The sequence below is a fragment of the Festucalex cinctus genome, chromosome 7 (assembly GCF_051991245.1).
Source record: "Festucalex cinctus isolate MCC-2025b chromosome 7, RoL_Fcin_1.0, whole genome shotgun sequence".
Lineage (NCBI taxonomy): Eukaryota > Metazoa > Chordata > Actinopteri > Syngnathiformes > Syngnathidae > Festucalex > Festucalex cinctus.
In genome coordinates, this window is record NC_135417.1 from 5,421,122 (window position 1) to 5,433,622 (window position 12,501).

The 12,501-nt window shown below is 48.1% G+C and overlaps 1 protein-coding gene across 4 annotated transcripts in view; it reads right to left on the minus strand.

The window, feature by feature from the left end:
* Positions 1–2,621: 2,621 nt before the first annotated feature.
* Positions 2,622–12,501, minus strand: part of ptprub (protein tyrosine phosphatase receptor type Ub) — a 225,356-nt gene continuing 215,476 nt past the window's right edge. For all 4 annotated transcript variants that reach the window (XM_077526325.1, XM_077526328.1, XM_077526327.1 and 1 more), the window contains 3 exons: positions 12,104–12,261; positions 5,219–5,354; positions 2,622–5,140 (listed from right to left, as the gene is read on the minus strand). In XM_077526325.1, coding sequence (XP_077382451.1) covers positions 5,078–5,140; positions 5,219–5,354; positions 12,104–12,261 — 357 coding nt within the window. In that variant the 3' untranslated portion in view covers positions 2,622–5,077. The remainder of the gene's footprint in view (positions 5,141–5,218; positions 5,355–12,103; positions 12,262–12,501) is intronic.

The following is a 12,501-nucleotide window of genomic DNA, read 5'->3' on the forward strand; positions in this document are numbered from 1 at the left end:
AGCGCTGAGTGAGTGTCCCATCGGCTGGCAGGTCCATTAGACTTCTTTCAAAGGCAGTTTAATTACCCCAGAAGACTCTGCACACTTTGATGCTGACAACCTGACACGGTTGCAATTCCTACGGTATCATTTTTTAACAAACCAGGCTCAGTCGAATGTGCTGTTTTAGATGGCAAAACCACTCCTGTGGTTTTGACGTCAATTTGTCTCTTATCCCAAAAGTCTCACTTAATGTTTCTTCAGAGGTTTCCTTGGACCATGATCAGTGTCAACACAACTGTGTGATGGAAGATGATGGTACTGAATGAGCAGACGGGACGCTACCCCTTTCATGGGTGGGGGTGAGCTGCCATAATGAATTAAAGGCTGAATAATGAAAGCAAATAGTTTGAGACGCATCTTTAGCCAGATAGCAAAAGTGTTATGATTTCTTCCAAACGCCACCCTTCTACTATTTCACCAATCACATTTGGTACTGAGCATCTGGAAGATGTTGGGAATTAATGTGCAGACAAGTATGGAGGTTGGGGAGGGGGTTGTTGTTATCCTCCTGGGCCTGCCCACCGTTTGCCCTAGCAGTGTTTCTGTGCGCTTTGGCGCCATTGAACAAGTTGTTTTTTCGAGGCTCCCTGCGGTTTCTCGGCGCTGGAGTCCAAGTAATTCCTCGGCTTGTGTGTCCTTGGGGCTTGCTTATCTTGGAGGCGGGATGGGCCGGTCACCTTGCAGCGGCCGATTACATGCATGATCCTAACCCGGCCCAACCCAATCTTTAACGTCGGTCAGTCCCAGATTTGATGCTGCTCAGTGTTTATTTCCACAGATGGATCTGAGGTCTCCGGTTTTAGGTTGGCAGAGGATGCATTTACTGCACTATAAAACAGCCTGCTACGTAAATGTTTGCTTTTCCCTTTCCGACTGTCTTTGCTTGTCTTGCCGAGCATATGGTATATCACACCTGTTCTGGGATAATGAGATAATAATAAAACTTAATTAAAAAGAGGCCGGGCATAAATCATCACACTCTCACGAGCAGAACAAAAACTTGTCAAACCGCACGGGGCATTTGTGAGTGTCAATAGTTGATCTATGTTGCGTGCCCTTCGATTGGCCGGCAACCAGTTCAGGGTGCACCCCCGCCTACTGCCAGAAGACAGCTGGGACATGCTCCAGTATGACCCTCGTGAGGAGAACCGCTTCAGATAATGGATGGATAACACTATAAAGAACCAGGCAACATCGAATTGATTTTTGCCACAAACTGTGATCAAAACGGCTCCCTTTCACTCTTGGCAGAGGTGAAAATTGGGAGATTAAAAAAGAGGGAGATCAAATGGTGGTGCTTCAAGGAGGATTTGAATCACATCCGCAGGAGAAACCATAGGGAGGGTCCAAGACTCACAGTAGGAAGTATGTCCTGTTCTTTCTTCCTCTGTACAGACAGATCAGTTAGAAAGCCACTGATCTTTTTCTTTCTTTCTTTCTACTTGAATCTACATTTTTTGACACGCAATGATAAGGTGACAAGACAGTCCCGGGTTTTGAGCCTTGTGTTCGATGCCCTTCAGATTTTGGCAGCATTGTTTTTGGGTCATGTGTATGTCAATCACAAAGTTGTCATAGTGATTCATGTGTCAAACTAATGATCTCATTTGCTCCCAATAACGTGTAAATACGTTTTTTTTTTAATGTTTTAAGTGTCCCAAAGACGTATTTATACTTTTTTTTTTTTTTTTATGCTAGAGCATACAGAAGGCTTTGATACAGCCTCTCAACTGCAAAGAACGGTTGCAGAAATGGTAGTTATTACACAAACGGCCAGCAGGTGGCAGCAGAGCAAAGGAGATCAACCAGGGCCATGTAGAAAAAAAAGCTCAATTACTTGGAATTTTAAATAGATTTGTGAAAACTGATGAAACTTAGCTCTTATAATGCTAATTGCTGCAAAATGGAAACAGATAGAAACATACTTTTTTTTCCTGATAAAAGAAGAGACTTTAATCTTTCTTTTGATATGTTCCATCCTTTTATAGCTATAGAACACAATGTTCTGTGGGCCTCGCAAAATCAGTCAAAATCCAGTAAAACAGCCGGGAGCGAACGGGACCTGCTTCTGTGAAAATGGCTGGGAGTGAATGAGTTAAAAAGGAGCTTAACCGTTAAATTCCTTCCTATTTATCTTCACATTCACATTTCATTCATCTGAATCTCATCGCTAACAGGCGTGTTTTCATCATACTGGAACTAGAATTACCTTCTGCTTCAGTATCTAAGAATCATGGGAAATGCCTAATGTTAGTCTATGAGTCAGATTCAATACAAGCTGAGCTTTTCAGCCGACATGTTTCCAGCTAGCTTACAATAAGTCCCGGAACCCAGCAAAAAAAGGTTGAATAATGGTGAGTGCATTGTCTTGTTTAGCACTTTTGACTGTCACCCAATATAGCATTTAGCATAGCTAAAGCAATAACACAACCATCAGTTACCAGATTGACTAGCAATTCAATTTATTCTAAATAGTTCCTGGTGAGAATTTATTGTATATTTGATTTTTAGCGAAACTGGTAGTGTCCCAGTTTTTAAGTTAAAAAATCTGGTCAATGATAAATTGACAACACGCAATATTTCCCCATCTTGCTCTTTTATTGTTAAACTTCCTTCAGAACAAACAACTCTTGTCTTCTCTCCATCCCGCTATGTAAATACACACTTTTCGTCACAAACACAATGCTCAGAAACACAGTAGTCATGTACCATTGGTTCATACAGAAAACAGGTGAAGTCAACAGAACTCTCGTGGCAGTCAAAGCGCAGTCATCGTGAAAAGCTTTGGAATGGCTAAAGTACGGCGCACTCACATGGTGGGAGGAGCTGCTGAAAAGCACAGCGGGGTGGGGCTGGGGGCGGGGTCGTCTTTTTGAAATGACCACCGAGTCAAACATGCTGCACTCAAATGGACGTGGTTGTTAAAACCGCAGATTAACTTAAGAAAAATGTCATTTACAGGACATTCAACTTTATGGTTATGGAGTAGTCACAATTGGGCAAACATAGTATACTATTCACAAAGTATTCACATGACAATGTACAGCTTGTATATATATACACATTCTCTCCAGCCGTCACAAAATGTATTCAGGCACTTGCTGCTTGAATCCAGTGATCGTGTACAGTACGTTTTGATCACTGGCTAAACAGTAGCTACCTCATTCACCTTCCAGCCTCGTCCTGTGAGTGCACATTATTTTTCTTCCGTGCAGCTGCAAAATGTTCACCTAGCTGCCATTTGTCAGCTTCTGTGGCTTTCAGGGGTCTATTAGGGCACGTCCAGGAAAAAGCTGCTCTTTATGCTGTTTGGGGAGATATGCTAGCTAGAGCATTTTAAAGGGTGATGATGGATGATAATGGTTGGTCACAGATAACCGTTTCCTGCGTTTGGAGGAAAATATGTGGAAAACTGAGAATAATTCCCTCGCGGTGAATTCATGTTTTAAAAATGGGTTTCAGACATGTTTGCACTGCTCTAATGATGTTTGTGTAGAATTACCAGTGATGAGATTGAGGCCCAAATGTGATATTTCTTTTACTTTTTATATGATGACAAAAAAAAGAAGAAAAAAGTTTGTATCTTTTCTATTGATGTTTGTCTTTTGGCCAATTTATTATCATTACTTATTTTTATTTATTTATTTACGTCACACCTATTAAACCTATTAGGAACCATTAGCTAAGCTTTGTTAAGCTAACTGCTTACTTCCATAAAGTGTTAGCAGTATTTTGTTATTCTTTTTGAACATTCTTTTAAAACATCGCTTACAAATGATCAGTACTATCCAATATTAATTTACCTTAGATGCGATGACACCTTGAAGGCCAGTTAGCTAGCTCGATAATTAGCTTAGCTAAGATAAATAGAAAAAATGTATTAGCACTTTTCAAAACAGTTTTACTTTGGTGTACTCACGTAAATGTGAATTTTCAATCCAGTTGGTTTCATTCTGTCATTTGTTCATTCTGTTTCAGCACTGCATGGAAAATAATTTAAGTATAAAGCACAAGGCAGCTTTTAAAACTGTTGTAATATGTACAGGATGCTAGCGCTAAAGACGCTAAATGTAGGTGTTAGTCGAACCAATTATAGTAGAGTGATTATTGTCCACTTTCTTTTTAATTGTAGTTGTTATTTGGAGTTATTTTAAGCCACAATGAACAACAATAATCCTTCATGCCCCATTTTCCAAAATACTTCAACAGTACAACCCAATGCAAAGGCCTCTCAAATATAACCAAATAATCAAAATATATGTTTTCATTCAACTGCTATAGTTGAAGAAAACCCTTTTATACACCTTTTTCTTTCCCACTGGATATGCGATACAATCAGCGAAATACATACTGAATGTAGGTATAAATCAAGATAAAGCATAAAAACAAAAGTAAAGAGCGTATTCAAGTCAGTCATAGGGTTTGGCACTGCAACAGTAATGAGTCCAAGCAAAAGATGATCTGTGTGGCCAACACAAGATGGAGAAAAATGGAAAATCTCTTGTCTAGACTTGGTCTGATTTTGTCTTATTGTCAGAGAATAAGGCAGTTTATGGTATGCTAGTTAATTCATGCCACAAGCACAGTGAACTGCTCTTTGTGTATATATAAGTAGCTCTTGGCGGGAAAAGAAAAGGTCCATGTAGAGAGAATGTTGTTGGAACTTGAGAATCGGCTCCATTCTCTTCACTGTTGAATGAAACGATGAACCACGGCCAAGGTGACCCCACTTAACAATAACACGGGTCAATTTTGTCGTTCATAGTAGGTTTTCTTCTTCTTTTTTGGGAGCCTTGGCACAACAGAGCTTTAAGTACAGAGGCGAAAGCACAAAAATATTAAAAAAGGTCAAACGGCACCACAAGAAGGAAATCACAGCTGTACATTAAAGGTTAAAATTCAGAACCACATTTTTTTTTTCTTCATTCATGTTCATTTTCAGTTCTTTCAAGAGCACAGGTCCAAGCAGTGACGGAGACGAGCCTCCACACGACCTTAAATCAAGCATGTGAGATACTTGTTCAGCATTTAGTTGCTATCTCCCCTCAAAGCAGTCCAAGTACTCCAGGATGAGGTCATAGCAGAATCGATACTGGTCCTGAGAACAAACACAAATCGTTCTTCAAGTGGCACGACATTGTGAGGCGCCTCCCTGCATTATTTACAAACTTCTCACCAGGGATTCCACCATGTTGGGTTTGCAGTTGCGCAGTGTTTTGACTGCGTAGAAGATGTCCACCATGTTCTGGTACTGGATCATCTCCAGGAGAATGTTGCAGGCACAGAAGGTCCCGCTGCGACCGCCACCATTACTGGGGAGGAGGAGGATGCCACATGGAAGAAACGTCAACGTTTTTCCAAAAGACAAAGCAGTTGTCTTGTTACACTTTTCCACTGCGCAGGACCTTCCTTACATTTTCATTGGTAAAATAAACATTCTTTTTTTTTTTTTTTTTGTGTGTGTATGTGTGCGTGCGTTTGCGTGCGCGCGTTTGCGTGCGTTTGCGTGCGTGCGTGCGTTTGCGTGTGTGCGTTTGCGTGCGTGCGTGTGCGTGCGTGCAAATACGTATAAATTTATACTCATTCATTCACCTAAAACCTTATAAATATCCCATTACCCTTCGCCTTAACCAGGTACTTCAGAATCTTGCCAGAGTCGTGAGATTTAAATGGTCAGGAGACCAGAGAAAAGGTCAGAAAAAAAAAAGAAATAAAGAGAAAAGAAAGGTAAATCAAAGTGACATTCAGCACCGACCAAACACTTCCTGCCTTCCCCATGATTACAAAATCAAAGTCTTACGCCAACCCCGGAAGCCTCTAAATTCCAGCAAATTTAGCGAGATCTCAAGAGCCCAGAGGAAAAACTAAAGAGAGGAAGGAGGGAAGGATCGATAAGGCAGAGTGAGATCAATAGAAGCCAGTACATCCAATCCATCAAAGTGAAGTCCAGCACCAACAAGACCCCTCCTGCGTGGTTACAAAACCGGAGTCTTATGCCAACCCCAGAAACCTCATACTTCTAATAAATTAAGATCTCAAGTGACCAGAGGAAAAACTAAAGAGAGGAAGGAGGGAAGGATAGATAAAGCAAAGTGAGAACCACAGACACCAGCACCAACTGATTCAAGGGGCTGTGGGAGGGAGAGGGTACTTCTGTTGAGTTTCAGTAGATGCTGGTGCGACGGATCTGGCATGCATAAGGACCACCACCAAAGAAAGAAGCCGTCAACCGCGGTCCAGCAAAGCGAGCACCCCCCCCCCCCCCCCCGGAATCCCCAGGCCGCGGCAGCACCAAGGCCACCCCCCAAGCCACCCGAGAGGACACCGGTCGGCGAGCCGACCCAGACACCCGGAACACCCCCGCCCCAGCCCCGGCCCACACCCCCGAGCCCAAGGCCGCAGAACGAGGCCCAGCGGGCCCCCACAGCGCCCCACCGGTCCCCAGCCCCCATCCCCCCACGACCCCCCCGCACCCCACCCAAACCCGCCATCCACCACGACCCAGGCCCCACCACCCCCGACCCCCAAACCCCCGAACACACCCCGACCCCCAGCACGCAACCCCCCACCCACCCATACCTCCACCCCCCCCAAACAAGCCGCCCCCCCCCGACGGCCGCCAAAATAAACATTCTTAATACATATCATCGCTGTTCTGTGAAAAATACTTACCGGCATGTACATTTTTTTAATTTTTACATTTTTAGGACGTCTGCATTCAGTTTCATCCCATAGACGTAAATTTAAAAAAAAATTAAAAAAAATGGACATAAGTGTTTTTCATAACGAGGATATGCTTAAATTGCGATGAATTGAAATTCGGCTTTTATTTAGGGATATAAAAATGTGTATGTCAGTTGATGTGTGCAGTTTTAATGTTGCATTCCAGTACAAGTGTCATGGCTGGACTATGAATAATTAATAGGTACAGTAACCAGGACTTATATAATTGCCGCTATGTAATATTGTATTAACATACTTTGCATATTGATAAATTACAAATGGAGTTCATCACACTTTTTTTTTGTAACTTTGGGGGTCCCGACCACACTCTTAGTGGCCTCTTTATTAATCAATATAAATAAATCTATATATTTTTATTTATTTATATATATACACACACATACACATACAGTAAAAAAAAAAAAAGATATATATACAAAAAAACACTATTAGCTATATGGTTACCCCAGAAAAAGAAAATATGGGGAAAATATGTCTAAGACTTGAAATATATATTAAAATAAATACTGACCAAAAATAAATAACAAAAAAATCAGGCAATATGCAAATTTGCGGGTAGTGAACACCAAGTATGCAGTCCGACTGTAGTTTTTAGTAAGTTGTAATATCACCATTCATCACTAGATGGCAAACATGGCTTAGTTGCACTAATAACTTTAATACAACGTAAGTAGGCATAATATTTTTTTTTTTGACATGCATGGCAAACATACAACATCAATGATATTCCAATTTTGAGTGAGTTGATTGCTTCAAACCTTTTGTTGTTGAGTTAAGGTTGAGGATATATTTATACATGCATTGAGAAATATTTTATGAAAAATGAAATATACTAAGAACGCATATTTCGTCCATATTTAAAAGATGATTTTTGTCATACATCTGCCCCAGTAACAGTGATGACAAATTGTGGCCCCTCCATTATTTAAGTTGCCCAACCCTGTTCCAGCTCACAGGATCTCTATTAAACTAAACCACTTAAGTTAGCAAACATGGCTACCGTAGATGAAGGGCTGATTGGAATGTCACGATGTGATGACAAAGTACGATTAATCTGATGACCCTCTTAACTCATTGACTGCCATTGACAGAAAAAGACGTCAAATAATGCATTTTTGCTGGGCTGGCAGTGAATGTGTTAAACACAATGTGCCAATATATTTTGTGATTATATTGCAGCATCCTTTTTTCCTTTTTTCTTTTTTTAAGGCAAATTTTGCTTAAAAATCCGTCAATTTTGGTTACATCTCATCTTAACTCATTGATTGCCATTGACGGAAAAAGACGTCAAATAAGGGATTTTTGCTGGGCTGGCAGTGAATGTGTTAAAAAGAGAATATTGGACATGTGTCACGACGTGAAGAGGTAGGACCCAGACGCAGGATAAGGTAGGCCACAGAGGCAACAGGTTTTATTGCCGGGCAGCAGCAGTCTCCTCTCACACTGAGAGGAGAAAGGGGGAATCAAAAAGGTGGAGAACAAAAAACGCTCCACTGGGGAGGAAAAAACAGGCAAAAGGTATAGGGGACAACAAAAGGCGCTCCGCTAGGGAGGAAAAAGGCTCAAGGCAAAAAGGGGTAACTCAAGGCGCTCCGCTGGGGAGGACAAGGCACAAAAACAAGACAAGGCACAAAAGCAAGGCAAAACAAGGCAACAGGAACAAGTAACAAGGAACAAGGACTCCAGGACTGTGGGACGCTTCCATGCACTAACTGTGTGTGACACTTCGGCCCTGAGGGGAGAATGCAGGTGGCTTTTATTGTGAGTCTTGATTGGTGGCAGGTGGTGGTAATCATGGGCGGGGACCGGTAATTAGGGAGCGGCAGGAAGGGGAAGTGACTTGGGGTGAGAGGAGAGTTGGGATTTTCAAAACAAGACAGGAAACATGAACACAAAAATAAAAGCATGGGCCGTCACGCCGGTGGCGGCGTGACAGTACCCCCCCCTCAAGGGCCGGCTCCTGACGGCCCTTCAACATCAAAAAGTCCCAAAAACAAGGGCGGGCGGAAGGGGGCACGGAGGTGGGAACACGGCCCACCCATCCGTCCCAGACAAAAGGCAGTTCAGGAGGGCGTCCTCGACGCCCGACAAGAGAGTCCCAGCGGGGCCAGTCAGGAGGGCGTCCCCGACGCCCGACGAGGAGCAGAGGTGGCGGCGGGGTGTTCGCCGCCAGATGAGGAGCAGGAGGCGGCCGCTGGCCGGGCGCCGCCGGAACTGGTGCAGGCGATGGCGGCCGCTGGCCGGGCGCCGCCGGAACTGGTGCAGGCGATGGCGGCCGCTGGCCGGGCGCCGCCGGAACTGGTGCAGGCGATGGCGGCCGCTGGCCGGGCGCCGCCGGAACTGGTGCAGGCGATGGCGGCCGCTGGCCGGGCGCCGCCGGAACTGGTGCAGGCGATGGCGGCCGCTGGCCGGGCGCCGCCGGAACTGGTGCAGGCGATGGCGGCCGCTGGCCGGGCGCCGCCGGAACTGGTGCAGGCGATGGCGGCCGCTGGCCGAGCGCCGCCGGAACTGGAGCAGGCGATGGCGGCCGCTGGCCGGGCGCCGCCGGAACTGGTGCAGGCGATGGCGGCCGCTGGCCGGGCGCCGCCGGAACTGGTGCAGGCGATGGTGGCCGCTGGCCGGGCGCCGCCGGAACTGGTGCAGGCGATGGCGGCCGCTGGCCGGGCGCCGCCGGAACTGGTGCAGGCGATGGCGGCCGCTGGCCGGGCGCCGCCGGAACTGGTGCAGGCGATGGCGGCCGCTGGCCGGGCGCCGCCGGAACTGGTGCAAGAGAAGGCGGCCGCTGGCCGGGCGCCGCCGGTCGAGGAACCGGAGGTGGCGGCCGCAATCCATGCTCCGCCGGACGAGAAACAGGAGGTGGCGGCCGCAATCCATGCGCCGCCTGACGAGGAACAGGAGGTGGCGGCCCAGGCGAAGCGGCCAGGGGCTGCGGCGGCGGCCCAGGCGAAGCGGCCAGGGGCTGCGGCGGCAGCGGCCCAGGCGAAGCGGCCAGGGGCTGCGGCGGCAGCGGCCCAGGCGAAGCGGCCAGGGGCTGCGGCGGCAGCGGCCCAGGCGAAGCGGCCAGGGGCTGCGGCGGTAGCGGCCCAGGCGAAGCGGCCAGGGGCTGCGGCGGCAGCAGACAAGGTTCAGGGGCGAGAGGCTGCAGCAGACGAGGTTCAGGGGCGAGAGGCTGCAGCAGACGAGGTTCAGGGGCGAGAGGCTGCAGCAGACGAGGTTCAGGGGCGAGAGGCTGCAGCAGACGAGGTTCAGGGGCGAGAGGCTGCAGCAGACGAGGTTCAGGGGCGAGAGGCTGCAGCAGACGAGGTTCAGGGGCGAGAGGCTGCAGCAGACGAGGTTCAGGGGCGAGAGGCTGCAGCAGACGAGGTTCAGGGGCGAGAGGCTGCAGCAGACGAGGTTCAGGAGCGAGAGGCTGCAGCAGACGAGGTTCAGGAGCGAGAGGCTGCAGCAGACGAGGTTCAGGAGCGAGAGGCTCCAGCAGACGAGGTTCAGGAGCGAGAGGCTCCAGCAGACGAGGTTCAGGAGCGAGAGGCTCCAGCAGACGAGGTTCAGGAGCGAGAGGCTCCAGCAGACGAGGTTCAGGGGCGAGAGGCTGCAGCAGACGAGGTTCAGGAGCGAGAGGCTCCAGCAGACGAGGTTCAGGAGCGAGAGGCTCCAGCAGACGAGGTTCAGGGGCGAGAGGCTCCAGCAGACGAGGTTCAGGGGCGAGAGGCTGCAGCAGACGAGGTTCAGGAGCGAGAGGCTCCAGCAGACGAGGTTCAGGAGCGAGAGGCTCCAGCGGACGGGGTTCAGGGGCGAGAGGCTGCAGCAGACGAGGTTCAGGAGCGAGAGGCTCCAGCAGACGAGGTTCAGGAGCGAGAGGCTGCAGCAGACAAGGTTCAGGAGCGAGAGGCTCCAGCAGACAAGGTTCAGGAGCGAGAGGCTCCAGCAGACGAGGTTCAGGAGCGAGAGGCTCCAGCAGACGAGGTTCAGGAGCGAGAGGCTCCAGCAGACGAGGTTCAGGAGCGAGAGGCTCCAGCAGACGAGGTTCAGGAGCGAGAGGCTCCAGCAGACGAGGTTCAGGGGCGAGAGGCCAGTCCGACCCTTCACCCCAGTCGCCACGGTCCAAAGCCATCAACTCTTTTATCTCTGCAATGACTCGGGCGATGTCTTCAAGCCTCTGCCAGGTCTCCAAGTTGGACACTCCCGCTGGGTCCATGCTGGCCGAAGTGTACTGTCACGACGTGAAGAGGTAGGACCCAGACGCAGGATAAGGTAGGCCACAGAGGCAACAGGTTTTATTGCCGGGCAGCAGCAGTCTCCTCTCACACTGAGAGGAGAAAGGGGGAATCAAAAAGGTGGAGAACAAAAAACGCTCCACTGGGGAGGAAAAAACAGGCAAAAGGTATAGGGGACAACAAAAGGCGCTCCGCTAGGGAGGAAAAAGGCTCAAGGCAAAAAGGGGTAACTCAAGGCGCTCCGCTGGGGAGGACAAGGCACAAAAACAAGACAAGGCACAAAAGCAAGGCAAAACAAGGCAACAGGAACAAGTAACAAGGCACAAGGACTCCAGGACTGTGGGACGCTTCCATGCACTAACTGTGTGTGACACTTCGGCCCTGAGGGGAGAATGCAGGTGGCTTTTATTGTGAGTCTTGATTGGTGGCAGGTGGTGGTAATCATGGGCGGGGACCGGTAATTAGGGAGCGGCAGGAAGGGCAAGTGACCTGGGGTGAGAGGAGAGTTAGGATTTTCAAAACAAGACAGGAAACATGAACACAAAAATAAAAGCATGGGCCGTCACGCCGGTGGCGGCGTGACAACATGCGCACTGTCTGCACACGCTAATAGAAAAACGGGAAAAGCTGTTAGGGGGAAAAGTGAGAAATAAAGAATGCATCCTGGCATTTCCTCGAACCTTTTGCTCAGGTCATCACAAACCCAAGACAATATCAATAAAGTACTAAAGGACAATCCACTCGCACTCTCCTGAGGCAAACGCAGCAAAGGTAGCGAAAGCAACCAATAAAAGCAATTGGAAGCTAATCAATTGTTGTCAGCGCTGTGGCAGCGCTGTCGTGAGAAGCGTCACATTTTTTATGAAGTCGTAATTGATTTGATCTCCATAATCTCGTTCCCGGTTGTCGCCAGTAATACTGCGCGACACCGCTGAGTGATGCGCTTTCGTGTGACGGGTTGGCAACGCTCTGGACGGCCCATTCATATTCATCGGGATCAGGACGACGAACGTGGGGGTGGTCGCGCACGACGCAATTCAAACGGACGACATCGGCAACGGCGATACTTGTCCCGGATCGCGCGTCGGCGGCCGATTACTCACAGGCAGTGGACCACGGTGCGGCCTTCTCCGCACTCTCTTTGCCACTTGTGCACTTGAGCCAGCAGGTTGAGGAAAGCCTTCTTGGAGTCGGGAACGTCCCGATATGGCGACCAGCGAAGGAATTGGAACTGACACACCACCAGCTGGCCCTCTTGCAGCTGAAGATGACAAACAAAAAAAGTATCAGCATGAGGAGCGGACGTTGCGCCAATAGGAATTGACTCGGTGACACAGAGCGAATATATCAGCTAGAACGTTCCACCAAATGGCAATTCCGACTTGAACACAATTAGAGTCTGCTAAAAAAAGAACAAACCAAAAATGTTCCTTCTTACTCCATGAATTCATTTTTTATTTAAGCGTTTTCTTTCCTTATAATAGCGTGTTTTCGCTTATTG